Source organism: Strigops habroptila, assembly GCF_004027225.2.
Source record: "Strigops habroptila isolate Jane chromosome 13 unlocalized genomic scaffold, bStrHab1.2.pri S16, whole genome shotgun sequence".
NCBI classification, from domain to species: domain Eukaryota; kingdom Metazoa; phylum Chordata; class Aves; order Psittaciformes; family Psittacidae; genus Strigops; species Strigops habroptila.
In genome coordinates this window covers 9,086,047-9,112,635 of record NW_022651054.1, presented here as the reverse complement: position 1 = coordinate 9,112,635, position 26,589 = coordinate 9,086,047, and the positions used below count along the sequence as shown (strand labels likewise).

Genomic DNA, 26,589 nt, shown 5'->3' with positions numbered 1-26,589 from the left:
GAACTGGGGGTGTTTGGCCTGGAGAAAAGGAGGCTTGGGGAGACCTTCTCACTCTCTACAACTACTTGGAAGGAGGTTCTAGAGAGGTGGGGGTCAGTCTCTTCTCCCAGGTAGCAAGTGACAGGACATGAGGAAATGGCCTCAAGTTGTGCCAGGGGAAGTTTAGATTGAATATTAGGAAAAATTTATCCACTGAAAAGGTTGTCAGGCACTGGAACAGGCTACCCAGGGACATGGTGGAGTCACCATCCCTGGAGGTATTTAACAGACGTGTAGATGTGGCACTTGGGGACATGGTTTAATGGTGGACTTGGCAGTGCTGGGTTAACGTTTTGACTGCATGACCTTAAAGGTCTTTTCCAACCCAAATGATTTTACGATTCCATGACTCTATCCTGGGCTGGATTCCAGTGTCCCGGGCTGGGCTGGATCCCAGCATCCCAGACCTCCTGCCAGCCTGTGCTGTCCTGGCTCCTGGGGCTCCCTGGCAGATTCCAGCCAGCCAGCACAGCCCTGGCTGCATTTCAGGCACCTCCACAAGTGAGTGAAGCTGCACGAGGGCCGTGGAGGGACGGATGCACGGACTGATGCATATGTGCACGATGCATGGATGGCCGGATGCACGTGTGCACGATGCATGGATAGCCGGGTGGATAGACGGCATCCTGTCAGGGCCAGGCATAGCCAAGGGGTCCCAGTGACCTTTCAGAAGTGGTGAGGAGAAGCAGTGAACCCCAGCAACGTGCCTTGAGCGGGGTCCAAGCCCAGGTGCTCTTACCTGTTGATGAGGTCCTCGTTGCTGTCACTCTCCATCTCATCCTCGATGGCTGCCTGCAGGTCCCCGATGCGCTTGAAGGCCAGCTTCAGGTCCGACTGCAGGCTCTGGTTGGCAGCTTCCAGGCTCTCCAGGTCCATCTCCTGCAGGGAGGGAGCAGGATGAGCTGGGTACCCCAGCAAAACCCCCCTATCCAGCCCTGTTGAGGGTCCCTCACCAGCTCGTGCTTCTTGCGGCTGGCCTCTGCCTCTTTCTTGGCCAGCTCTCCCATCTCCTCCTTGACGTCGCGGAGCTGCCGCTGCAGCCGCTTGTTCTGCTCCTTCTCCCGGTTCTCGGCGGCCGCGCGCTGATCCCGCTCCTCCGTCAGCTTCTCCATGTTCTCCTTCAGCCGTGTGGCCAGGCTCTGCGGAGCAGCAGGCACAGAGTCACCCCAGATCCCCCCATGGACCCCTCACCCTACAGCAACACCCACCAAAGGCTCACGCAACAACGGATCCCATCCCCTAGGGGATGAAGGAGAAATCCCCCTCTCCCAGGGCCAGAGAAGGGGCAGCACAACCTCGAGGGCTTTGTTGAATCGGAAAAATAGATTTAACTGTGTGTGAAGTAATTAAAGCGTGTAACGTAGGGAAAAAATAGCTCTTTTCTCCCCCAGCCACTGAGCCAGCCACTGCATATTTATGGCCCCGGCAGAGAGAGCGGGGAAAGGAAATAATAGCTTGGAAAATATTAAGAGGAGAGCTAAGCTGCTCCACTCCCCGGCAGAGCCGCAGAGGCAGAATATAAAGCAGGCTGCGTTTAGCGGGGCCGGCAGAGTCTATAATTTCCCTAAGTCAATGCAGGGAGAGAGCAGCACTTTGCCGGGCTGGGTGGTGGATTACTGTTATCGGCGCTTGCAGGGAGCTTTCCCTGCAGGAACGGGGACAGCTGCCAGCAGGGGAGGGCTGCAGCATGGGGGGCCTGGCGAGGGGATGTTTGGGATGTGCTCGGAGGATGCCCTGGGCAGCTTCTCATTATGGTCCTGGTGTATTCTGGTCCCAGCCGGAGGGACCTACCTCCAGGCGCTTGACTTGTGTCCGCTCGAACTCCAGCCTGGTCTCCAGTTCACGGATCTTGGCCTCTTGCCGGCTCACCAGTGACTTATCCACCATGGATTGCTCCAGGAATTCCAGCTGGCTCTGCAGGCCTTGCAGCTGCAGGGGAAGCACAGCCTCAGCCTCAACCACAACCTCCCTGGTCCCCCGCTGCCAGCTGTGCTGCTCCCATCCCAATGGAGAGCTCCCCACGGGAATGCTCTGCATCCCACAGTGTGGGCAGCAGGTCTCTGGGTGCCCCCTTGTCCCCCCTGGCTTCACTCGGGGTGCATGCCCATGTCCAGTGTCAGTGCTCCCCACCTTCTCCTGAAGCTCCTGCTTTTCCTTGCTGACCTCCTCCAGCTGTGCCTGGAGGTCGCTCATCTGTGCCAGGTCCCGGGATGCCTGTGGGACACACCGGTGCCATCAGCAGGGACCCCACTGTGCTGGCTCCAAGAGAGGTGGGTGCCGTGGCTGCTGTTCCCCCCTCACCTGAGCCACAGCCGCCTTGTGCTTCTTCATCAGCTCATTCATGTCCTCCTGGTCCTCCTCCAGCCGACTCTGCACCTCATTCTTCTCCCGCTGCAGCCGGCTCAGCTGCTCCTCCAGCTGGGGGGAGCCGCTTGTGTCTCCCACCGCACCCCAGGAGCGGGGCACCCACCCCCCAAAACCACCCAAGTGGTGTGGGGCCACCCTGACAGCATGCATGGTGCTGGTGATGGGTCTCCCCCTGGGTGCAGATGGGCCATGACCCCATCATGGTGCATTGCACCCCAAAACCCACTTACTGCTGCCTTGGCCTTGGAGAGGTCATCGATCTGCAGGTGAAGGTCTTCGATCTCCACCTCCATGGACTTGCGGGCCTTGACGGCGGCCGCGCACGTGAACTCCGACTCCTCCAGCTGTGGGGACATGGCTCAGTGCCCAGCTTAGGGACGAGGACACCCCGTGTCCCTCAAGGGCTGTGTGTGGTTTTGGGGGGATCTGGATGCTCACCTGGTTCTTGAGCTGGGCGATCTCCCTCTTGCTGGGCGCGTTGTTCTTCAGGTGGTCCAGCATGATCTGCGCATCAGCCAGCAGTGCCTTCGTCCTCTTCAGGTCCCGGCGCAGGCGTTTCTCCGTCTCAAAGTCCCGCTGGTTGGCCTGTGGCAGGGGGCATCATTCCAGGACACTGTGCCAGCAGCATGCCCACCCCACCATGGGGCTCCCAAAGCCACCCTGCGCCCTACCTGCTCACTGACAGCAGATAACTTGCTCTCCAGCTCCCGTTTCTCTCTCAGCACCTTCTGCTTGTCCTCATACTCCTCCTCCAGCTGCACCTCCATCTGCTTCAGCTGTGGGACAGCCCAGGCAGTTGGTCAGGGTGACGGGAAGGGGCTGGGACCTCTTTCTCTCGTGTGTCCCCACACACGGGGGACTCGGGGTGACCCCATCATCCCGGTGTTTGCGCAACCAGAGGCACAGAGCCCAGCGTGCGCTGGCCCGGGCAGCGGAGGGACCGGTCGGACTCGCTGGGCCAGTGGAGCCAGGCTGCGGCTGGACACGTGGGAGCCGGGTGCTGCGTGATGGTGCCCGGCTGGCAGCTCCCAGCATCCAACCAGTGCACGGGGACACATCCCGGACACCCCATGGGCAGAGGGGCCGCAGCCGAGCCCTACCTTCTTCTGGCACGACTGCCGAATCTCCTCCACCTCCTCGTCACGGCTCTCCACCTCCTTGGCATGGGTCTGCCGCAGCCGCTCCATCTCCATCTCCAGCCGCAGCTTAGCCTGCAAATGCGGAGGGGGGATGTGGTCAGAGCAAAAGGGACATGGGGGGACCCCAATGCCATTCCCTGGGTGCCACTCACCCGGAAAGCCCCCCGGTCCGAGGCCGGCCGGGCTGCCCGCCCCACAGTGACCTGCCGGGCCATGGCACGGAGGGCCAGGAGCCGTGTCGGCAGCAGCGATGCCTGGCCCAACGCCTCCTCTTCCCGGGCAAGCCCGGCCCAGGTAATAACAGCCCTGCATGAAACCACCCCACCCAGAAACCTCGCCCCTCCCCGCTGTACCTGCTCCAGCATCTGGATGGTCCCAGCCTGCTCGTCCAGTTCCTCCTCCTGGTCTTTGACCTTCGCCTCCAGGTCCCTCAGCTGCTTCTTCACCTTGGCCAGGGAGGCTTCGTCTTTTGACTCCTGGGAGGAGATGTCCTGCAGCTCAGCCTCCAGCGCCTCTGCCTTCTGCGTTAGCCCTGCGATGTCTGAGTCCTTGTCCTGCAGAGAGAGGAGGTCATCATGAGCCCAGAACACCCACCAGTTGGGTGATTGGGGAGAGGACCAGGGGCCACTCACCTCCAGCAGCTGCTTGAGGCCAAAGACCTCGGCCACCAGCACGTCCTTCTCGCGGCTCAGCTTCTCCCTCTGCAGCCTCTCCCGTTGTGCCTCCTCGTGTGCCTGTGAGAGCTCGCTATCAAACCTGTGTGGGGACAGTGGGACAGGCACTCAGCACCCTGCCACGGGCACCAGGAAGAGGTCCCCAGCCCTGTGCCACCAGCACTGCACCGAGCATCCCCATCACACACCAGCAGGCACTAAGAAGGGCGGCGTGTCGCTGACTGCTCATTTGAAACATGCTGTTGATGAGCTTTTAATTGCCAGCACGGTGGCACGGAGTCACCTGGAGAAACTCCTCCCAACGCCTTCACTCAGTGGTTAATGGAGAGTGCAGCACCCACAGCGGGGCTGGCATGTGCTGATGGGGATGCTCTGCTATGCAATAGGCATCTGGGGACACTGCACCCTTCCAAGCAGGATGTGGAGGGGCTACAGGACGTGGGGGGGCTGCAATGCACAAGGGGGTCTCCAGCAGAGATGGGCTCTTGAGGCAGCTCACCTCCCCAAGACACAGCCCATTGCCATGGCCCCATGTGAGATGGCACCACTGCAATCCCCAGGGGGGACATGAGCTTCCAGTGTGGAACTGCTCCTAGGGCAGCCTTTCCCTATGTCCCTGGGATGGGATCAGTGGGGTTTTGTTCTGGAATCGCTGCCTTTGGGGCTTGGAAAACAACCCTGTGTTTGAGTTTGTGACCTGCGTTAAACACCTCGGCAGCTAATCCCCGGTTTTGCTCGCGCTGGGTAATAAACAGCTGCATTAACACAGGCTCCAATCCGCGGAAATTGAAATTAATTAGATTGGATTCTCTCGCTGTATTTGTGTGTGTGATCATTACCATAATGAGGTGAAAGCGTCCCTGCTGCTTAATAACGTTAGCAAACTTCGGGGCTGGGAGAGGGGATGGGATGAGAGCAAGCACTGAGGCACAGCCATGAAGCATGAGCAGCCTCCACCATGGGGCATGGCCCCACATGTGGGGATCACTCAGCTCTGAGCCCCTCAAAAGGACATCTGAGTCATCCCCCACGATAAACACACCCGACCCGGGCAGCTCCATCCCACTGGAGACACCTCAGCCAAGCAGGAGCTGGTGGAGTGCCCAAATCCCTGCTAAAATGGTAATGCCACTCTGCAAGAGGCTCACTGCATGGTGAGGATGCCATCCCTGCTGTGTCCCTGCACTGCCAGCACACGGTCCCCACCTCCGCTGCTTCTTCTCCAGGTCGTGGTTCCGTCCTTGCTGGCCCTCGAGGTGCAGTTTGGTGTCCTGCAGCTCCGCAGCCAGGCGCTGGCACTTCTTCTTCAGCTGCTGCAGCACCCGCTGGCTCTCCTCGCTGTCTGCCTGCAGGTCTGTCAGCTACGGGCAGCAGCAGGCAGCGTGGTGAGGGCTCCAGGAAGCCACCATGTCCCCACCGCCCTGGCCATGTGCTCCCTCAGTTCCAAGCTGCACATCCCCATGCTGAGAGGACCAAGGGGTCCCTGGGGCTGAGCCGCACTCACCTTCCTCTCCAGCTGCCTCTTGCCCTGCTGCTCCACCTCCAGCTTGTCCTCCAGCTCCTGCTGCAGCCGTTTCTTGGTGAAGTCAATCTCCCGCACCGCACGCTCGTATTTCAGCCGCCATTCGCCACCTGCATGGGGAAACTGGGTCACCAAGGGGCTGCGTGGAGTGGTATGGGGCCATCATGGAGAGGGGGGCACAGTGCTGTGACCACAGGGCACCAGCGTGTGCCAGCAGCCAGCACCGAAGGCAGGACAGTACCAGAATCATCATCATCCAGCTCCCCGTTGAGCTCGGCCGCCCGTATGAGCCGAGCCTCCATCACCTCCATCTCCATCGACTCCATCTGCTTCTTCAGAGCATCGTACTTAGCCTGGGAGGGGACAAAGCCATGGTGAGCACCAAGGGAGTGAAGGAGATGCTGCGTGGCTGTGGAGAGGGACGCTTACCTGCAAGTCCTTCATCTCCTTCTCGGCCCGCAGCCTCTCGGCTGTCTCGGCGTCCAGCAGCTGGGAAGCTGACTCTCCAGTGTTCCGCTCGTCCGTCAGCTCCGATGTCAGCTCTGTGATCTGGGGAGGGGGGGTGGAATGGGACCACGGGCCAGGGCACAGCATCGCACCCCCTCCTGGTGCCGGCGGGGACCTACCCTGCTCTCCAAGCGGTCGCTGTTGAGCCGCAGCTCGTTTCGCTCCTTCTCCACCTTCTCGAGCTTGCTCTTCAGCTGCTGGATCTCTTCCTGCAACAGAGCGGGCGGTGAGGGGGGGGGCAGAGCCTGACAGGTCCCCGCAGCCCCCCCCAGCACTGGGTGGGCAGGATGGGGGCTCCCCTGCCAAGGGCTGGGCAGGGACATTCCCCAACCCTGCTCCACCGCTGTGCTGACTCCAACCCCATAAATGGTGTCGAAACTCCAGGCAGCCCCAGCAGAGATAGAGAGGGGTCACTGCACCCCCCTGGGACATGTGGTGGGAGTAAACCCACCCATCGGCAGCTCAACAAAGGGTTTGGGTGCACCCAGCCCAGGTGGGGAGGGAGGAGGTCCACTGGGATGCCTGGGGACCACGGGCCAGCATCTTGCCCTCCCCTCCTCTGAACCCAGCACAGGCACCCATGAGGGTGAAAGCTGAGCCAGGCTCCGTGCTGGGCAGGATCTGCAGGGGCAGGAGTGTCTGGTTGCCAGCACGGTGCAGCCCCCGCAGATGCCTCTCGGCACACGGTTTCATTTCCATTCTCCATGCCTTGTAATTGGGCTCATGCAACAGCCGGCTCCGGGGATGCTAATGACATGCTGATCGCAAATGAGGGAGCAATTCCAGCCTGGCACTCATGGGGCGCGGGGCAGCCATGGTCCTGCATCCCTCCCAGCCATGGGCTACTGCATCCCATCCCCCTGCGGGATCCTGCATCCCTCCCAGCCATGGGCTATTGCATCCCAACCCACTGCAGGATCCTGCATCCCACCCCATTGCAAGATCCTGCATCCCTCCCTGCTGCAGGATCCTGCATCCCACCCCACTGCAGGGCCCTGCCTGGGACCAACCCCCCCCAACCTCCCCCTGCCCCATTCAGCATCCTCCAGCCCAGAGATACCCACGTCTTTGCCGCGGATCTGGTCCTCAGTGAGCTGCACCTCGATGAGGGGCCGCACCGTTGTGAAGAGCTTCCACCAGGGCCAGTCCTTCACCCCCTTGTTCTTCTTGATGTTCTTCTGCACGCACCGGATGGCCAAATCCTGGATCTGTGCAGGGCATGGAATCACCACAGGGTACAGCGTCAGTGGGACAAAGCAGGATGGGTGCTCAGCACCTTGGCATGCTCCCCTTCGTTAGCATATGGGCTAATTGCACCCGGCTTATCTGTTTGATTCTTTCCAGCCCCTCAATGCTAACCTCACAGTGAGGTGCTGCCGAGACGCCTGTTTTACACCCTCTTTACTATTAAAAGTAGGAGCTGATACTCCGCTTCACCCCACTGCAGCGATGCCCGATGATTCCCCCCTGGCCCCCCGGTTCCCCCTGGCCCCCCACGGCTGGGCGTCTGCGGGGGGAGGCGGGAGGAGGAGGTGCTGGCCCAGGAGGCAGCAGAAAGGCTGCGCTGCCCATTTTAGGCGAAATTGTGCAGCGGAGCTGGGAGGGGAGAGCTGCTGGGACGAACCTTCCTCTTCTTGAACTGCTGCCGTGCCAGGAAGCCCCTGCAAGCTGCCTGGAAGAGGGTGATGTTCCTGCTGGTCTGCGTATCCCGCTGCTCCTCCAGCCTGGCCAGCGATCCAGCCCGGAAAAACACCTGCGGGATGGGAGCGGGGTGAGATGCCGATGGGTGCCGGCATCCCTCCGGCTGCACCGGCTGCTGGGGATGCAGCTCTCCCCTCTGCAGCCTCTGGTCCTGTCCCGCCGTGGGGGTTTTATTCCCCAGACAAGAGGAATGTCGTAGGTGGGAGCAAACAGTGCTGCCCTTGTGCTGCCGTGCCACGCTGTGCCATGCCATCGCTGCCCACGCCACAGCCAGGGTCACACATCATACCCGGCTCAAACCCATGTGGTAGCTGCTCTTCTCCAGGTCCAGCGACTCCAGGAGCTCCTCCACTGCCTGCAGGGAGGGAGAGGTGTCAGGAGCAGGGTGGCAGCACCCTGGGGTGCAGGAGACCCCCAAACTGCAGCACTGGTCCTGGCATGGGGCATGTACCCGCTTCTCATCCACCACGATGTAGTTGCGCCCGTGCTTCTTGGTCAGGTGAGGGGCCAGGACGTCAAAGCGCCGCCTGAACTCCGCAAACACCATGTGGTCAGGGTACCCTGTGGGGAGCAAGGGCGATATAGGGGCAGCCAGGACGCCCAGGGGATGGCTGGGGACAGCCCCATGTGCCCTGACTTGCTGGGGCCCATCTTTATGACAGGGTCACCCCTCGCAGCACAAGCTACCCCTGGGACCAGGCACAGCTGGAGAACCCCAACCCTCCCCGGGAGGTTCTCCTTGGCTGTGTCCTCCAGCTAATCTTGGCCAGGATCCATGGAGAAAGTGGCCAGATCCTGCCTCAGGGGAGCGCAGGGACACGTGTGTTGCTCGTGCAAGCAAACAGGCTCCTTTCTGAGCCGCAGCCAACTTCTGCATCATGCTCGTGGTGCTGAGCCTCCACATCTTAATTAGTCACGGGGTATTGATGGGACTGCTGACCCCAGTACAGCGGCCATCGATCTGGGCGGCATCGATTCCCAATCGCGGCAGGAAGGGTCCAACCTCCAGGCAGTAAACCCTTGGTTGGGCGGCCAGCCACGCGCATCGATAAATGCTTTGCTGAGCATGACCCGGAGGCCCTTGTCCCAGCGGGATTGGGGCTGGCTGCCAGCGGGAATGCTGCCAGGAGCCGGCGGCACCAGCAGAGACACCCTATTAAGGCCATGCCTGTCCCCAGTGCAGGGGAAGGGGGACAGGACCACGGTGGGGGGATGCGCTGGGGCTCGGAGCAATGGGATGTGCCAAAGGGGTTCCCTGGCTGGGGTTTGGCTCCCCAGAAAGGACACACAGCTGGGGATCCATCCCCTCATGGTACATGCACCCTGCAAGGTGTCCCATCTCACCTTGGCGGTACATGCGGAGGGCATCGAGCAGGCGGGAGCCGCGGAGCTGGGCGCGCAGCAGCGGCACATCGAGCTGCATGAGCCCGGCCTCGCAGTGCTCCGCAGGCAGCTCCAGCTCGCTGCCGCTCACCCGCCGGCACGGCACAGCGCGGGGGTCCCCGCCGCCCCCCGCCGCCTTGGGCAGGAAGCAGTGCACGAAGTGCAGCTTGGACTTCTTGATGCTGTCGATGAGGGCGTCCTGCGGGGATGGGAGAGCGGGGTGAGCGGTGACATCCCAGCCAGACCTAGTGATCCATCCCCTCCATGGCATCCCCTCACTCACCACTTGCAGCTTGATCTGGATGCAGAGGGACTTCTTCTTGACAGCGGCCACGCCGGTGGTGAAGGTCTTGCGCATGCTGGTGGCGCGGCGCAGGGCGAGCTGGGACCCCCCCTCCAGCCCTGCCACCGAGCCCGACAGCACCAGTGCTGACCCGCCACGGCCGGCAAACAGGCTGCTGATGACCTTCCTGTGGGGCACGAAGGGGATGTCACCCCATAAATCGCCTCTCACCCCACTGTGCTCCAAACCAACCCCGGGACCACACTCACTTCTGCGACTCCTGCAGCAGGACGGAGGCGTTTTGGGTGGCTGGGTTGTGCTTGACATAGTTGAGCCAGCCCGTGGCATCATACTCCACCCAGTTGGTCCCCGAGCTGTGGCCCAGGAGGAAGTGTCGGGGCTTGTCACTGGGGAGCAGTGGGTTGTGCCCTGTGGGGAGACACGGCACCGCTGGGCACAGCCCCAGGGACCAGCACTGATGCATTGCCCCATGGTGCCGGGCTCCTCCTCACCTTTCTTGCCCCCTTCCTGGGGACCGTAGTAGGAGAAGAGCCGCTCCAACAAGGTGTCCTCGTTGCCACCCGGCTGCAGAGCCTCCTCCTCCAGCAGCCACAGCAGCCCCCGTGCCTCGTCCGTGCGCGCCAGGGACCGGACCTGTGGGTGACACTGTGCTTGCAACCTGACCAGCACGCTGGCACCCCCGGGGGTGACACAGGGGACACAGGCCACCCCGGGAGCATGCAACCTTGGTCGCTGTCAGCAGCAAAGAGAGAGCCCCTGCTTCATGGAGACCCAGCAGGGAAAGAGTATGTAACGCTCCAGGCAGTGCATCTGGCTAGGGTGGAAAACTCATTGCTCAGGCACCCATGGGCCGAAACCCAGCACAAAGCTGGAGCTAGCAGCCCCTTCTTGGTCTCTGCAGCCTCCTCCAGCAGGGACTGGAGCACCCCAGGGACTGGTGCACCTTGGGGACCTATGTACCCTGAGGACACAGTATCCAAGGGACTGGAGACCATAAACCCATAAACTCTGGGGACCCATAAACTCTGGGGACCTGAGCACCGTGGGGACCTGAGCACCTCGAGGATTGGAGTGCCCAGGGAACCGCTGCACCCCAGGGATCACCCAAGATCTCTGCACCCTCCTGCCTGCAGCATGGGCAGCTCTCAGAGCAAGTGGGGACACCATACCAGTGGATGCACCAGGGATGTGGGCTGCAAACACGCTTGTGGACGTGTTCTCATGGCCAAGCATTCAGGTCAGCCACTCTCCTTGCCCTAACTACTGCCAAAAGGCCAAGAAAGCTGCCCATGTTCTGCCTCATGCTACAAACTGCCATGATGTGAGCACAAGGAAGTGCAGTGGGTGCTTACCAGGGCCTGGTGTGAGGGCTGGTCTACAGCAGCAACAGAGCCAGAGGAGCTGGGCTCAGCATCCGCCAGGGCAAGCTCTATGTTCTCCTGGTGAGGGGGGAACAGAGGCTCACTCAGTGACCACGCAGCAGCCAGGCAGTGATGGGGACTGGCAACTGGTCTCCACAGGGTGTATGCAGGAAGCAGGGCATTCCCAACATCCCACTGCCCCGTGACGCTGGGTGCTGAGAAGGGACCAGAACACACAGAAGGGTCCCTCTGGGCTGTTGGTGCAAAGATGGAGCAGTGGCAGTGATCTTCACCACCAACACCACCCATAGCCTGGCACTTTGTCAAACAAAGCTGCTGGGATGGAGCCGGAGCTGCCAGCAAAGGTCCTGTCAGGATGGGAGCTCTAGGATAACCCCAGCTGAACTGAGCATCATCAGAGCCGCTTTGGTGGGACTGGTCCAGAGCAATCACAGGGCAAGAAACCAGGAGGGAAGGACACAGGAGATGCTTGTGCAGAGCAGGGAGGAGGCGATGGCAGCCCTGGGGGTGTCCTTGTTACCTCCTTGTAGCGCTCCAGCTCGCGGGCGAAGGTGCGCTGGTGGAACAGGAGCTGCAGGCGCTCCTGGGCATAGTTGTGGCACAGCTCCTCGAAGGTGGCCCCTCGGCTCTGCCCTGACAGCTCCGGGTTCTGTGCCCCGGGGGTGTCCACCACCGTCACCGAGCACACCGAGTGCTGGCTTGACTTCAGTGCCCTGCAGGGGACAAAGGGACAGAGCGGGGTGACTGGGTGCTGCCAGGCCACACCAGCACCCCACCAGTCACCCAGCACGTACCTGTTGAGGAGGGAGATGAGGAGGGTGAAGAGCTCGGAGTACAAGCCGGCTGCCATGCCCTCCAGGCATTCCAGCGCTGTCAGCTTGGGACCTGGCCAAGGCAATGCTTAGTGTCCCCATCCTGGTGTCCCCTGGGGCCACCCGCTGTCCCCACCATTCCTCACCATACCTGTACTGCCGTCGCCCAGGGGTGGATCGTCAGGGCCCTGCCGGAAGGAGGTGGATCGCTGCAGGGTGCCCTTGGGCTGGTGCTTGAAGATGGAGGAGGAGAGCTCCTCCAGGCTGCAGCCCAGCAGATAGGCGGCTTTCTGAGCCCACTCGTGCCGTGCAAACTGCTTCCTCCCAGCTGGAAGAGGGGAGAAGGGGGCTCAGCACTGGCCACAGCATCCCCCCAAATGAGGGGCATCTCCAGCCAGCCCTGGGATGGGCTCAGGGTCCCCCAAAATAGGCTGGGAATGCTGTGCACAGTGTAAGCACACAGCCAGAGCAGGAGGGCTGGGAAGTGTGTTTTGGGTCTGATTAGAGGAGATGGGGGATGAATGGCTTTGTGCCTCTGTAGGGCTCAGCCCAGAGCCACGCTGTGGGCCAGGGAGTAGGGGTCACCCCTCACTGCCACCACCCAGGGACCCTATGAAGGTGTGGGGCTCAGCCACCCCAGTATGGGGACACATCCCTGCTCGGCCACATGCACTGAGCATCCCCCCTGCAATAAGGCAGGACAGACACAAGCACAGGGATGCTGGGGAAGGGCAGGGGAGCTGGGAGGTGGTTAATGGTGACACGCAGGGACACAACAGCAGGAAGGTGGTGGCACGATGGGAGGGGGAAACCAGAGACACGCGGAGAACAAGACTTTACCTTCGTCGGCGTCTGCATTGCAAAGGGGCAGCATGCACCATGCGAACAGAGACAGGGTTAGAAACAACGGCACACGCGGCACGGGGACACCCTCACGCCACGCACATGCCAAGCCTGGTCCTCCCCCAGTATCGCTGCAGTGAGACCCTATGGCCCAGCATGGGGGGGCCCTTCCCCTGTGAGCCCCAGCCGCACTGGTGGGGAGCAGCTCAGCTCTGCCATGGGGAGCCACGCTTGGATCCGGCCCAGTACAAGTGTCAAGGAGCCAAGGAAATGGGTGTTTGTGTGTTTGAGCTGGCTCTGAGCACCCCCACGAGGTGCAGCACAGAGCTGGGGCTGGGATGCTCGCCAGGAGTGGGATGCAGGGATGCTTCCCCCCAAGCAGGATCTGGGGTTCCTCCCCCAGCAGACCCCCATGAGGAAGCTCCAGAGCTGCCCAAGCGTGGCTGCAGCAGGGCCCTGCTGCCCTCTAGTGCCTTGAAGCATCCCAAGGGCCAGCACTGCACCTCTCTATGCCCCTGAGACCCCCCTGGTCTCTCCCTCCCCATCCCCAACTCCTCTTTTTCCCCTGGTACAGCCACCAGCTCCAGGTGCCCATTTTGGTTGTGCCATACGCAGGCCCTCCTGCCAGCATGCAGCTTCCATGGTGGGAAAGTGAAAGCCCCAGGGGGAAAAGAGCAGTCCCATGAAGCCAAATTCACCACCTCAGGGATGGATAGTGAAGCTGGTGCCCCTCAGAGCAAGCCCTGCAGCCCAGGGTGAGCTCTGGGTGCTGGTGCAGCCCTGCCCCACACCACCAATGGTGCCAAGAGGAGTGGGTTGGGGGGAAGCAGGCACAGCTGGGGCTGCCAGGACCCAGCCGGGGGTCAGGGTTGTTCCCAGCACACCAGCAGCATCCCAAGCCCCCATTCCAGCCCTAAACCCAGAACCACACAGCACCACCCGGAGCAGAGCCCCCCATGGCTCCCATTACCAGCTCCGTCTGCCAGCGGCTCTGCAGGAGGACAGGGGAGAGGTGTTACACTGGGGACAGGGGGTACATGCACCCCCCGACTCCCCCAACCCCAGCCAGGCCTCTGGTCCCCCAAGTTGGCAGGGGCCAGCTCATGGTCTGGGGGTGCTCAATCCCCCCCAGCCAGTGGGACCACCCCAATCAAGGGGGCAAAGCTGTGTGTCCCAGAGCACCCAGGGTGGCAAGGCACTGTCCCCAGGTGACACAGCCCCAAACACCCCCCCAGGGCTCAGTCACACAGGGATGGTGCTATTTACAAGGTGCTGGTGATCACCTCGACCCCACGCAGCCATCAGCCCCAAGCCTTGGCTTGTTAATGCCTCCCAGCCCTGAGCAGTGTGTTACCTTTCGTGGCCCCAGCGGCCCCCAGATGATAAATGGCACCGAGGACGAGCCAGAAGGCTTTCTGCTCATCACTGGAGATGCCCATCACCTTCATGGCAGCCTGGAGCTTGTTGAACTGCTGGGTCGCCTTCTGCTTTTCCTCTGGCTGTAAAAGCAACAGGAGCCATCGGTGTGGGAGCGTGGCTCTGCCTCCCCTGCACCCAAATGGGCCAGGGAACCCCATGACCCCCCCCATAGACCCTCATCCAGCCCCATAGCAGTGACCTTGGAGAGGGGTGTGATGCCAAAGACGTTGTTCTCTGCCAGGTGGTTGAAGTGAAGCTCAGTCCTGTGGGCATAAACATCAAGGTTGGCCTCATATGGGAGACCCCAGAGACCCCCCAGGCCAGGGGCCATGCCCCCACCCCCCCAGCTCACCTCAGGGCACTGTCAGAGCAGGCCAGCAGGTAGTAGAAGACATTGAAGGTGGCCTCGTTGGCCGGGCGCTTGGCGACACGCAGCTTCTCCAGCAGCAGCGTCTGGTGGATGGGAGGGTTGGGAACCATCCCTAAGGACCACCAAGGCTCCCACCAAGACCCCCCCAGCCTCATCCTTGCTGCCTGCCCAGCGTCCCCATGGAGACACAAGGGTCTCCAGTCCACTGCAGGGCATCATATGAATGCAAACACCATCCAGGCAACCCAGGAGCATCTCCTCTCCTGGGGTGCCTGCTACTACAGGAGCATAACGCGGCTCTCTGGAATTAAGGGATCTGCTGTTATCACACCAGGGCAGTGTCTGGGAGGCAGAGAGCTGCTAATGCAGCAAGGACATCTGATCTGTGCGTGCTGGGGTGTGAACAAAGATGAGAGAAGGATGCCTGGCTGCTAAGCACTGCGAGCGGAGGAAACACCTCATGGAGGACGGACCAGCTCCTGCACCAAGGGGAGCTGCCACGCTAAGGATGGATTTGGGGGGCCACCCCGGCCCCCTCACCTGTACAGAGGCAGATGCCACCTGCCCAGCCTGATCGAAGTCCAGAGAGATGATCTGGGAGAAGCGAGTGGCGTTGCCATTCATGCCGGTGCTGCTATTGCCAAAAGCCTCCAGGATGGTGTAGAGAGCCTGCCACTTCTCCGCTGCGGGAAGAGAAGCGTGTGCTGGGGTGCAGGGGCTGTGCAGGCAGAGACAGCACCGCCAGCCAGGCAAGTGCTGCTGCTCCTGTGCCATGCTCTGTGCCACGGCCACCCATGGTAAAGGGGCCGGCGTGACAAAGTGAAAGCACAACGCGTGGTACGTGTCTGGCCACAGCAGGAGGCTGTGACCACAAAGCAAAAGGCATGCGGGGACCCTGCACCGCGCCGGGGACTCACCGGAGAAGACCTTCCCGGTGCTGCCGGCGATGGTGGCGAGGTACTGGACGAGGTGCTGGCAGTTGGTGGTTTTGCCGCTGCCGCTGGCACCCAGCAGCACGACAGCCTGGTCCTGGCGGCTCATGAGCATGCTGCGGTAGGCAGCCTGAGCCACCGCATAGATGTGCGGGGACGTGTCCTCCCTGCGGCACCCTTTGAACATGTGCATGACCTGGTGGGGACAGCGGGCGAGGGTCAGCACCCTGCTCCCTGTCCCCTCTGTTTTCCCCTCCTCGGCAGCAGGGTCACCTTCTCGGAGTACATGGATGGGGAGCTCAGCGGGTTGATGATGACCATGGTGGGGCCGGCGTAGGTGTGCAGGAGGTTGCCGCCGTAGCGCTGCCGCAGCGTGTGCAGGACGCTGGACTCGTTGAGGTAGAGGAGGCTGGCGAGGTCCTCAGCACGGTCACAGGAGGGGGGGTTCGCCTGGCAGGAAGGTTGGGGAGGGGGGGCATCAGGTGGAGAAGGAGGGGCTGTGCCGCCATTCCCCACCCCGTGGCCTTACCTTCTCCACATCATCCTCCTCCACCTCCAGGACGGCTCCATCGTGGTCCAGCTTCACCTTCACCTTGCCCTCGGGCAAGGGGCTGCCGTCCTCCGGCCGTAGTTGGCTGCCTGTGAGGGGCATGGGGTGCTCAGTGGGGCTGTGCCAGCAGCACCCCGGGGACACTGCAGCCATGGGAAGGACAGGGAGTGCTCCATGTCCCAGCAGCACCAGGCTGATTCCTGACTTACCCAAGGAGAAGCCATCCCTGTGCACCAGCCACACCTTCTCAGTCTCATACCAGGCCTCCTCGGCTGCTATCTGCTCCTCTGTCTTTGCCTGTGGGACAGTGGGATGTGGGGTGGTTGTGCTCATCTACCCCCCTCCCCATCTCACCCCCTTCCCATGTCTCTGACGCTGAAGGAAGCAGCCTGACCACGGGGCCATGTGCTGGGCAGCCAAAAACCACTGCAAACCCAAGCTTGCCCACCGCCCCTGGGGCTGCAGAGACCACCAGGGCCCTGCCACAGACATGAAGCCACAGTGGTCCATGAGCACACCCACCATGGCCAACCTGGGCAAGCCTGGAGGGGCAGAACCCCCAAACCACATCCCAGACAGCAGGCACCCATGCCAGCCACGTGCAGGGATGCAGGGAACACCGGGCATGCTGTGGGGACATGGGGCATGCTGCACACTAGGGACACAGGAGACGCTGCTCAGACATAACAGAGGGACACAGGACATGGCACAGTGATGGCAGAGTTCCATCAGCACAGCAGGAATGTCCCCACCAACAGGGTGAGCCCCAAAGCCAAACCTGAGCTGCAGCAGGGACGGGGCCAAAGGGGGCTGCCGGGGCATCATCCGCTTGACCCTAGTGAGGTCGAGAGACGGCGGTGAAGGCGAGAAGGGTTAATCTCTTCCCCACAGACAGCATGGGAAGCGGCGCCGGGAAGCGATGGGGGGCAAAGCACTGCTGTGCCAAACCCTGCTCCTGGTGCCACAGCCACCACTGTCACCAGTGGAGTGGCAGGTCCAGCATGGTGCTGGGGACACACGGAGCAAGGAAGGATGCTGGCCATGAGGCCATGCTGCCAAAGCCCTGGGGATGGAAGCCACTGTGCCAACCTGCTGTAAGCTCTGCCAGCACCAGCTGCTTCGGCGTGAGCTATGCTGGGTGCTCTGCCCCTTTACACTGCTCTGCACCCCTGCCCACCCTGGTTGTGCCACCGAGACCAAGAGCACCCTCCCAGGACACCCAACTCCCTGGCACTGGGGAGAGGCACCCAGCCCTGGCCACCCTGGCGCTACGGAGCAGGGTGGGATGGGGAAAGCCTTACGCTCCAGCATGAGGCGCGGGCGCAGACGCCAGCCCAGCGGCACACAGAGGATGGCGGGGGGTCACCGGCAGAGGCAGGGGCCTCCTGAGGACGGGGGGACGGTACCTGGCTGGGTGCCGGGGCGGCGGGGTCCAGCTAGCGGCAGCGAGGAGGAAGAGAAAGGAGAAGAGAAGGGGTGAGAGGCAGAGAGCAGCAGAAGCACCGTGATGTGCCACAGGGCCTCGGCATGGCCACGATCCCCATGTTACCACCTTGGCATCATCCCAGCCACCAGCGCCAGGCTGCCAAGGGGATGCCACCAGCAGGGTACTGCAGCTCCCCATGGCCCAAACCCACCAGCAGCCCCTGTTATCCATCCCCTGCTGCCAGTGCCACCCAGAAAGGAACCATGATGCTGGTGGCCAGGCGCAGGGTTGTAAGCACCCCACGTGGAACACATAGCACGGACGCTGGCCGTGCCTCCCCATCCCCGTATGGATGGCACACAAGCACCAATGCCCCTGGAATTACAGCAGCAGTGAAGATCCTCTCCAGCCGGCGCTGTGCCTCCTCTGACGGGCATAGCTGGGACGCAGGGCCGGGAGCTGCCTGGAGGCAGAGCACTGTTAGCACCAGGGGGGCTATCACACAGGCCTTCCCAGCCCTGCAGCCCACCAGTGCTCGGAGGCTGGCACAGTTGGGGTACCAGCAAGTACCCCCAATGCCCAGGGACGTGGGTCCCCACTTCCACACACCTGCTGAGGGGGTGCCGGGGCAGTTTTCGTGGGGATCGGCCGCTTCTCGCTGGGCTGCTGCTTCTTTTCCACATGAGCCAGAGGGGAGATAAGGGGTATCGTGATGGGGTGGCCGCAGTGCACACAACTGCCCCGAAAACTGACCCCCTCCCAGCACCACACACCCCAAAACCACTGCAAACCATGCGGGTGAGCTCACACCATGCCACGCCGGGCAGCACAACCCCACACTGCCCTGTTAGAGCATCCCTCGCCGTGTACACACACTGGTACCTTGTGCCTCTCCAGGGCGGTGGGTTTCAGAGCGGACGCCTTTGCCGGCTCTGCTTTCCCTCCCGAAGGATGCACCAGCGGCTCCGGCTTGGCTTCAGCGCCGGGGGACAGGGACAGCTTTGCGTCCCCCCCGGCTGGCTCAGGGGACTTCTCCTGCCTGTCCCCCGGCCGGAGCCGCGGCCGGTGCTCTTTGGTTTTGCCCTTTGCCATGAGGGTTTTGAGCCCTGCTGAGATCTCATCCTTAGGCTCCGGCTTGGTGGGGGCTGCTGGCACGGCGGGGGGAGGCGGTGGGGCAGGAGGAGCTGGGACGGGTGCACGGCCCGTCTCCTCCTTCCTCGGGGGTGGCACTGGCTCAGGACCTTTGGCATCTCGCCCTGGTTCCTTGGCACTGCCGGTGTCCTCCCCGGGCAGGACCTTGCGGACCACCTTGCGCACCACCCGGACCACCCTGCGCCGGGACAGCCCCTGGCCATCATCCCCTTGTGCCTCGGCGGCCGGGCCCTCCAGCCCATTCACAGCTGCCCCATTCAGCACCGGCTCCGGGCTCTTCCCTTGCCCAGGGGGTGGCTCCGGGCTCTTCCGGGGCTCACTTTTCAGGGGCTCAGGATTCGGGGACGCAGACGCCGTGTCCTTCGGGCTCTCTGACTGCAGCCACAATGACACTGGTGTGAGCGGAGGTGCGGCGGTGCGGTGCCTCCACCGCAAGCACCCGCTGCTTGGGATATGGTGGTACCCAGCACCCTGTGCCCTGCCATGGGAACACAGCTCCCAGCCAGACCCCTTCCCCAGCCAACCTACAGCATCCCCAGAGGGGTGCTGAGCCCACAACCCAACATGATGCCCCCCAAGACCCTCCACGATGTCCCCAAACCCTTGCACAGAGTCTGTCCCCACCAAGGATGAGCCCCATCCCCGACACAGCTCCACCCTGCCCCTGCCCTTTAACACTTACAGCCCCATCCTCCTTCCCAGGCCTTTTCACAGCTAAAGACTTGTCCTCGTCCTTGACCTGAGGGTCAGACAAACAAGAGGAGCGTGTTTCAGCCCTTTGCGGGGCCTCGCTGCCAGCAAAGCCACAGGGACCGGGAAAAGCCATTGGGACCATCACTCCATGCCAGCGGGGGCAGGAAAACATGAAACAGCCCCAATTTGCAGCCCCGGGGATGAGGATGTGTGTCCTTCCAGGCTTCCCAAGGGCTGAAAAAGTTGGGGGAAGTGCAGAGATGTATCCTGGTTATGGCAAACCCCAAAAGTGGGAAAGGACCGTGCCTGCCTGGTCCCCTCAATGCATGCAGGCGGTGAGTGAGCTGGTACATCGAGCCCTGTCACCACCCCCATGGGGGCTCTGACTTTCTGCACGTCACCCCACAAGTGTCACAGCACGTTTTAAGTGTCACCAGCTAATCACTGTGGCAGCCACGCCATGGGATGTGCCAAGCAGGACAACCAGGGGTATGTGGTAGGGTGGGCAGCCAAACCATCCCCTGTGCCATGCTCCGGGGCTGGCTGGTGGCACCGAGGTGGCTCACACCGTGTTAGGGGCTGCACTGGGCACTCACAAAGGGGTTGTTAGTGACGGGGTTAGTCATTGCATGCGTGGCCATGCCGGTGACCATGGCCATGCTGTGGTGAGGCTGGCACAGCCACCGTGAACGCGGTGCTGGCACTAAGGCAAACTGGTTGGCAGCGTGTGCTAGCGTGACCCGAACGTGGGGCGCAGGCAAACACACGAGACACTTCCCTTCTGCTCCCAGAATGCAAACCGGGATGAGAACGCCATGGCGATGTCTCATGGAGCCGCAGCCCGAGCTGAGGAGAGACGGAGAGGTGAGATGGGCCGGGAATGGCATGAGGGATGGCAAAGCATTGCACAGTGAAAAAGCACGTGCCCTTCTCTGTTGGTCCTTGGGACCCTCAGGAATGGAGGTCTGAGCCCACTTGGCCCCGCTCATCATAGGACGGGCTCTGGGGACAGGCAGGCGGCCAGGCTGAGGCTGGACAAAACTCATTGTGCAAAAATAAGCCCTTTTAGTCAGGCTGCAGGACTGTGCTCCAGTTTCTCCCCTGGGTGCGCCAGCCCAATTGCAGTAAGCAAATGCCAGGGTGAGGGAAGGGATATTTTCTACCCTGGGCACCCTGCTCACCCTGACAGCAGGGGTTTATTCTGAGCCTGACCCTGTGCCAGCAGCTGGGCAGCCCCGGTGGGGACCCATTGCCCCAGTTAGAGACGTGCTCCGAAACCCAGGCGAGTCGTGCCCAGGGCTGCGGGGGAGAACTCCCTGTCCCAAGGCCAGATATGGCACAGAGGAGCACCCATCCAAAAACCTCCCTGTCTGGGGGTACATCACCCCATCCCTGATATGGGTCCCCTGTACCCCTCTGTTACCACAGCATGAATCACCAGTGCCCAGAGCTGGGCATGGGGGTCCAGAGATGAACCTGCCCATGGTTCAGATCCCCCAAACCCTCTGCCCACCACACTCCCACCTCCAAGCTGCCTGGAACTGCCCCTAAGATCCCCATAGAGTACCGGTGTGGGGGTCCCAAGAAACAGCCCCCATCCACCAAAGCACCCCACGGATGGGTGCAGCCTCCAGTGCCAGGACTGGTGCTCCCCCCACGCGGTGCTGGTTGCGCCGGGGGGGTCCCCACCTTACCGCGAGGGTCGTGGTGAGCTGGGAGCGGGGTTTCCGCCGAGGCGAACGCGGCACGACACGGTGCGAGGGGCCGGCGCGGGGCGGCAGCCGGCGGCACGGGGACAGCTGGGCTGATAGGGCCACCCTAAAAATAGCCTGAGGAATGCGAGGGCCCCGCCGGCGCGCGCAGCACACGCAGGGAGCGATGGGGGGGGACACGCGGGCAGCGGGGCCTCGTCGCCGCCACCACCACCACCACCACCACCAACACCACCATCACCACCGCCGCGGCCAAAGGAAGTGATGTGGGGAACTGCCCAGCATCCGTCCCACCGCCCGCCCCAGGGGGAGCGGGGAAAGACACCCCCAGGCTGAGCGTAGCTGCTGGGTACAATGAGGGTCCTGCATGGTAAAGGTCAGGGTTGCACCATCCTGCACCCCAGGGTCCCATAGAGGGGTGCCTGGTGACACATTGGGGTGCCTGGTGCGGGAGCGGGGCAGCCGGCATCGTGCCAAGCGGTGCAGCCTTGACACCGCTTGCTCCTCCCTTTGGTTTCCCATGAACACAGCAGCCACCCGGAACGCTGCTGCTCTTGGGGACGGACAGACGGAAGCGTGCCGGCCCGGCAGCCCGGGGTAAAGCCACTTCTGTGGCAAAGCTGCCTCTGGAGGGCCAAGGTCTGCCTGGAAACACCGGGGCGAGGGGCCGGGGGCCTCCCCGCGTGGGGCATGCCGGGAAGAGGCCGGCAGCAGGGAGCTGGGAACACCGGAGGCATGGAGCAGTGGTGACCGATGGGCACGGACATGGAGCAGGATGCTGCACAACCCCGGGGCACAGATGTGCCCCAAGCTAAAGAACACTTCCAGAGGGAACAGGGGGTCCCAGTTTGGCTGGGAGAGCCAAACTCGTGGGCAACGCAATGTGGTCCTGCCTTCCCAGGGGGCCTCAAGCACCCCATGGAGCCACTCACCAGGAAGGAGTCTGGCTCCCACTGGGCTGTTCGGTGGCTGCATTTCTGCCTGGCCAGCAAATTCCTATCGTTCCTCCACCAGGAACTTCAGCAGAGATGCACCACCCCTGCGGCTGAGCCCACTGGATACAAGCCCTCTCCCCATGGCCACTGGGGACCCCCACAATGGGGCACCCCAACAGCACCGTCCCCATGATAAGGGTAAAAGAGCCAAACTGAGAACTTCCCGTGGAGGAAGTTGTGGTAAAATCGAGAAAGTGCCTTTGGCACAATGGGAATCACGCTGCTCCCACCCCATTTTCCCCCAAACCTCATCCCAGTTGCATACAGGGCAAGGCAAAGAGCCAGCACAGTGGCACAGTGGCCTCGCACCCCACAGACCTTTGGGGACCATGGTGTTGTTGGCACAGGGTGAGCATGGCACGGCGGGTCTGCCAGCGCGGCCGCTGCATGCCTGTCGTCCCACCAAAGTGCTGGAGCAGCCAGAAGCGTTTCTGGAATATTTCTGCCAGAGGAATTTCGCCGGTAAATAAATAAATAGAAGCATGGAGCTGAGCCAGCCCGGCTGCCCCACGCCGGGAGCAGGGCTGGGACATGGAGGGTGATTTCACCCCGTTCCTGACTCCAGCAACACCGTGACACCGGCTGGGACCCCATTGCACACCAAGAACCCCCCCAGACACGGTGGGTGCTGCCCCTGCCTGGCTTCAGCATGGATCCACAGGGATAAGGATGGCTCAGCACAGCCCCTGCCGAGGGGGTTAAATCCCCCATGGAACACAGGGAGCCCAGCACCATCCCTGCTCCAGCCAGGGAGGGGCTTCCAGAGCAACAGCCGAAAATATGTCTATAATTTCCTGTTTCAAAAAGGATCATTTTTATTTAAATTAGGACCAGAAACATTCCAGGGAGCTTAGCGGGGCCTTTGGGAGAGCCAGGCCTCCCTGTGCGCCGGCACCTTGCACAGGGTGAGGGACCCCTGACCGTACCCTGCACCGCAGCCTTGCCTCCCCATCACCGGCACAGCCACATCATGCTCTCATAGCACATCCTGTACCAGGAGGTGCCCGTGCTATGGTGGCAATAGAAGATGCCACGATATGGTTAATGCAACCCCTCTGGCTGCTTTTCCTGCAGCTGATGCTGTCTAACCACACCAGGACCCAGCACAAGGCCATACAGTGCAGCCTCTCCCCCGCAGCCCCAAGGGCACCGGCAACTCCTCTTCCCCATTCCCAGCCGCAGCACTGCGCTCTCAATGGTCACAAACACCTCGCTGGCCCCAGCACTGAACACACACGTCTCCCAGTCCCACAGGGTTATCCGGCCAGGATTATCCCAATGGCATTGCCTGGTGGTGCCCCATTAACCTCACTGCAGCCACCCTCACTTCATCCCGGTCACCGCACCGCACAGCTCTCCCCGATGCAGGTGACCTGCTCTGCAGGCACAGACACTCTCCTTTCCCTAAGGAAGGCTTAAAAATACCCTAAACAGACCCAAAACCAACGTCACGCTGCTGCTCCCCCCTGCCACTGCAGAAGAGGTCAGTCCTGCAGGGTCAGCAGAGCCGGGCAGCTCATGCAGGAGATGTGGGTCACCCAGCCATTAAGTTTCTATTTATACAGCACCAGCACGGGCTGCACACACCGGCGGCAGCTCCTGTCCCCCGGCACATCACACTGCCTGCTCCGATCCCTGGGAGGGATCCAGTGGGAACAGGCCGACGTGGGCAGTGGGGCAGTGCCCCTCCTGCAAAGCAGCAACAGGGATTTCACAGCAGTGAGGAGCAAAGCTCCTTTCCCAGTCAGATTGTGCTCCCTCAATGAAGGGATAAGGACAGACTCCGGTGATGCAGAGCTGAGCTCACCCGGAGCCCCTCCAGCAGGAGAAAAACCAAACTCAACAGCACACTGAGCATTTTGGGGGGCAAAACCCACTGGTGCCAGTTCAAAACTGGTGCCAGCCTGCCCTTGTAGCCACTCTGCTGCCCCACACATGGCAGGCATCATTCCTGCATCCCAACCACAACCTCTGCTCCTCCCTGTGCATCACTCCTAGCCGGATCAGCCCCAGCATCCACCACACAGCCCCTGCTAACCCAAATACTCTCTGTGAGGATGCTGGTGGCCAGCAGACACCCAGGACACTGTCCCCATGATGGGGATGGCGTTACTCACATCCCAAGCAGTGCGGCGTGTCCCCTGGCCGCCCCGCAGCCAGCAGCGGCTCAGCTCGCTCAGCTCCAGGATGGGCTGCACCTTCAGCTGCACCGTGTCCCCGGACTGCCGGATCATCTCCACGATCTCATCCCGGGATTTGTTCTCCACGTTCCTCCCGTTGATTTCCACCAGCCGGTCACCCGGCACCAATCCCAACGCCAAGTCTTTGGTGCCGGCTCCGGGTTCGGCAAAGTGCACGACGCGCCGGTATACCTGCCCATCGGGTGCCCGGTCCAGCATTGTGGTGCGGCGCAGGGAGAACCCGAAATCACCCGTGTTGCGCCTCTGCAGCTCCAGCTGCCGTGGGGTGGGAGGCTGTGGGGGCACCAAGGGGGGCAGCCGCAGCTCAGCGGGGAACCTCTTATCGACGAGCTCCGGCACCCTGGCACGCAGGGATGCGGCAGGAGGGGTACAGGGGTGTCCCATAGGGACCCCTTGCTTGGCGAGCTGGGTCTCCAGCGTGCGCACCTCGACTTGCGGGGAAGGTGCTGCTGAGTGTTCAGAGGGGGTGGATGTCTCTGATGTGCTCTCATCCCGGCTCTTCTGCGAGAAGGAGAAACGTTTGACAATCATCTGGGAGTTCTGCTTGGCCAAGGAGCCGAACTTGGCCGCACGCTGCAGCACCGAGCCCTTGAAGTTGGCATCGTCCACCTTGAGATCATCGCTGGAGCTGGCTGTGCTCAAGTGACCTGAGTCCAAGATGACGCTGCCCCGGTTGCTGTCGGAGTCAATGTCCGTGAGATGCAGGTCGGAGCCACTGGCCACCTTGATGGGGATGGGGTTGGAGATCTCCAGGCGGGTCTTGGAGTCCCGCTTGGAGGCACGGTTGAGGTTGAAGAAGCCCCGGCGCATGCTCATCTCCTCCAGGCTCTTGAGCTCAGCCGCTGACATCCGCTCCTTCTTCTCCTTCTTTTCCTTCTTCTCCTTCCGGGCCCCATCCTTCTCTTTGTCTTTCTTCATTAAGTTGAACATGGTGGAGGGGAGCTCGGGGTGTGCTCACCCCCGTGGCAGGGCGCTGGGTTGGGGTGCTGGTCACGGCACGGCCGCCTGCCTGTGGAAGGACAGACAGGTAAGACTGCCGTCAGACAGCAGCATGGGTAGCACGCACCCCACCACCCCTCAATCCACCCCACTGAGACCCCCAGCCCTGGGCCATGTCCCAGCATCTCCACTATCCCCAAGGACAGCAGCACTGGGGGCTCTGAGACTGCCCTGGTTACCATGTCCTTGCCCTGGCTGGGCACCAAGCCCTAGGGATGCAACAACGGTGGTGCTGCATCCCTAGGGATGCCCCAAAAGCAGCTCAGAAGCCTGGCACCCCATTTATCCCCACGCTATCACTGGAGCTGACTGCAGGCAAGACCCCCAGCATGTCCTGCAGCTTGGGAGCAGTGTTGGAGCAGCACGGGCAGGCAGGGAAGGAAGGCATCCCAGTGGCATTTGCAGCGGTTACCACCAGCATGGATGCTCCAGGCAAAACCACCCATCCCTCCTGGCTGCGGCACCGTCCTGCCCACCAGCTCAAAAAGCCCCTTGTGGAAGAAACAGAGGCCTTTCTGCTGCTTGTCCCAGCCCTGGGCACCACAAAGCCAAGGGGGACAGCCACCGGCAGTGTCCCCACCGGGGAGGGAGCCGGAAACAAGGCCCTGAGCAAAGGCTGCTTTAATAAACAGGAACCTGTAAAATCACATTCCTCCCAAACACTGATAAGTGTCTAATTTTAGCCACGGCAACGTAGAATCTCGTGACGCTGCCTGCAACCTCCAGGAACAGTCGCTCTTTCATTCGGGCATCCCGTGCAGGGGGGGAGCAACCAGCCACTGGCAAGACCATGGCATGGAAGCAACCCCAGATCCCTCCCTGGAAAACTAGGGGGGCACCCATAGCCTTGCCCCACATGGGGCTGTTATGGGATCCATCTGCCCCTGGGGCAACTGGTGCCCCCCCAACCTCCATCAAGTGCTCAGGGTGTGGATAAACAACTCCAAAGTGGAGCAGTGGGCTGGCAGCGCGGTGTGGGACAGGCTGACAGCTATATATAACAGGGCAGGAAGCTGCACAGGAACTTAACCTCAGCACAAAGGACAACAGGAAAACTCCCTGTATTCGAAGCATCTGCTTTAGAGCTCTCTGATGGGTATGGGGATGATGTTTGGGAAACCCATGGAGAGAGGCAGCACTGCCCATGCTGGCAGCGCGGGCTCTGTGGGCACCCTGAGGTGCATGGATGCCATGCCGTGCCGTCCAGCACAGCATCAGTGCTGCATCACCACCACTGCTTGGGCCATCTGTCTGCAAGGGTACATGGTCCCTGCTGCCCCTGAATGCACCCAGTGGGACATAGGGAACCCATCATCCCCTTGGCAAAGCCACATGGATTCAGGGATTGCCTGAACCCCGCTGCCCCTTGGGGCTGGGGCAGGAGCACACGTGCCTGGAGAGCCCCAGGTGCAGGGCAGGCGAGGGCAGAGCTCTGCAAGCCATGGCAGATATGGGGTACAGCCCAGG

General features: G+C 61.9%; 1 protein-coding gene across 11 annotated transcripts in view; it reads right to left on the bottom strand.

The window, feature by feature from the left end:
* MYO18A (myosin XVIIIA) overlaps positions 1-26,589 on the bottom strand; it is a 38,813-nt gene that overhangs the window by 5,711 nt on the left and 6,513 nt on the right. For 3 of the 11 annotated variants that reach the window (XM_030472477.1, XM_030472476.1, XM_030472480.1), the window contains exons 2-41: positions 24,040-25,132; positions 17,246-17,380; positions 16,723-16,779; positions 16,154-16,241; positions 15,924-16,033; positions 15,668-15,844; positions 15,380-15,590; positions 15,003-15,145; positions 14,445-14,545; positions 14,292-14,355; positions 14,028-14,172; positions 12,671-12,682; positions 11,982-12,158; positions 11,813-11,903; positions 11,539-11,731; positions 10,989-11,075; positions 10,128-10,269; positions 9,885-10,044; positions 9,616-9,802; positions 9,294-9,531; positions 8,401-8,510; positions 8,239-8,304; positions 7,873-8,001; positions 7,313-7,456; positions 6,368-6,457; positions 6,171-6,290; positions 5,983-6,094; positions 5,724-5,851; positions 5,426-5,580; positions 4,178-4,301; positions 3,899-4,099; positions 3,507-3,617; positions 3,078-3,182; positions 2,845-2,991; positions 2,637-2,750; positions 2,341-2,457; positions 2,170-2,253; positions 1,831-1,968; positions 993-1,178; positions 779-918 (exon numbers count right to left, since the gene is read on the bottom strand). In XM_030472477.1, coding sequence (XP_030328337.1) covers positions 779-918; positions 993-1,178; positions 1,831-1,968; positions 2,170-2,253; positions 2,341-2,457; positions 2,637-2,750; positions 2,845-2,991; positions 3,078-3,182; positions 3,507-3,617; positions 3,899-4,099; positions 4,178-4,301; positions 5,426-5,580; positions 5,724-5,851; positions 5,983-6,094; positions 6,171-6,290; positions 6,368-6,457; positions 7,313-7,456; positions 7,873-8,001; positions 8,239-8,304; positions 8,401-8,510; positions 9,294-9,531; positions 9,616-9,802; positions 9,885-10,044; positions 10,128-10,269; positions 10,989-11,075; positions 11,539-11,731; positions 11,813-11,903; positions 11,982-12,158; positions 12,671-12,682; positions 14,028-14,172; positions 14,292-14,355; positions 14,445-14,545; positions 15,003-15,145; positions 15,380-15,590; positions 15,668-15,844; positions 15,924-16,033; positions 16,154-16,241; positions 16,723-16,779; positions 17,246-17,380; positions 24,040-25,053 — 6,053 coding nt within the window. In that variant the 5' untranslated portion in view covers positions 25,054-25,132. Of the gene's footprint in view, positions 1-778; positions 919-992; positions 1,179-1,830; positions 1,969-2,169; positions 2,254-2,340; positions 2,458-2,636; positions 2,751-2,844; positions 2,992-3,077; positions 3,183-3,506; positions 3,618-3,898; positions 4,100-4,177; positions 4,302-5,425; positions 5,581-5,723; positions 5,852-5,982; positions 6,095-6,170; positions 6,291-6,367; positions 6,458-7,312; positions 7,457-7,872; positions 8,002-8,238; positions 8,305-8,400; positions 8,511-9,293; positions 9,532-9,615; positions 9,803-9,884; positions 10,045-10,127; positions 10,270-10,988; positions 11,076-11,538; positions 11,732-11,812; positions 11,904-11,981; positions 12,159-12,670; positions 12,683-14,027; positions 14,173-14,291; positions 14,356-14,444; positions 14,546-15,002; positions 15,146-15,379; positions 15,591-15,667; positions 15,845-15,923; positions 16,034-16,153; positions 16,242-16,722; positions 16,780-17,245; positions 17,381-17,755; positions 17,834-17,979; positions 18,043-18,252; positions 18,346-24,039; positions 25,133-26,589 lie in introns of those variants that run through there. The other 8 variants (XM_030472485.1, XM_030472486.1, XM_030472483.1 and 5 more) reach the window with 7 other exon arrangements.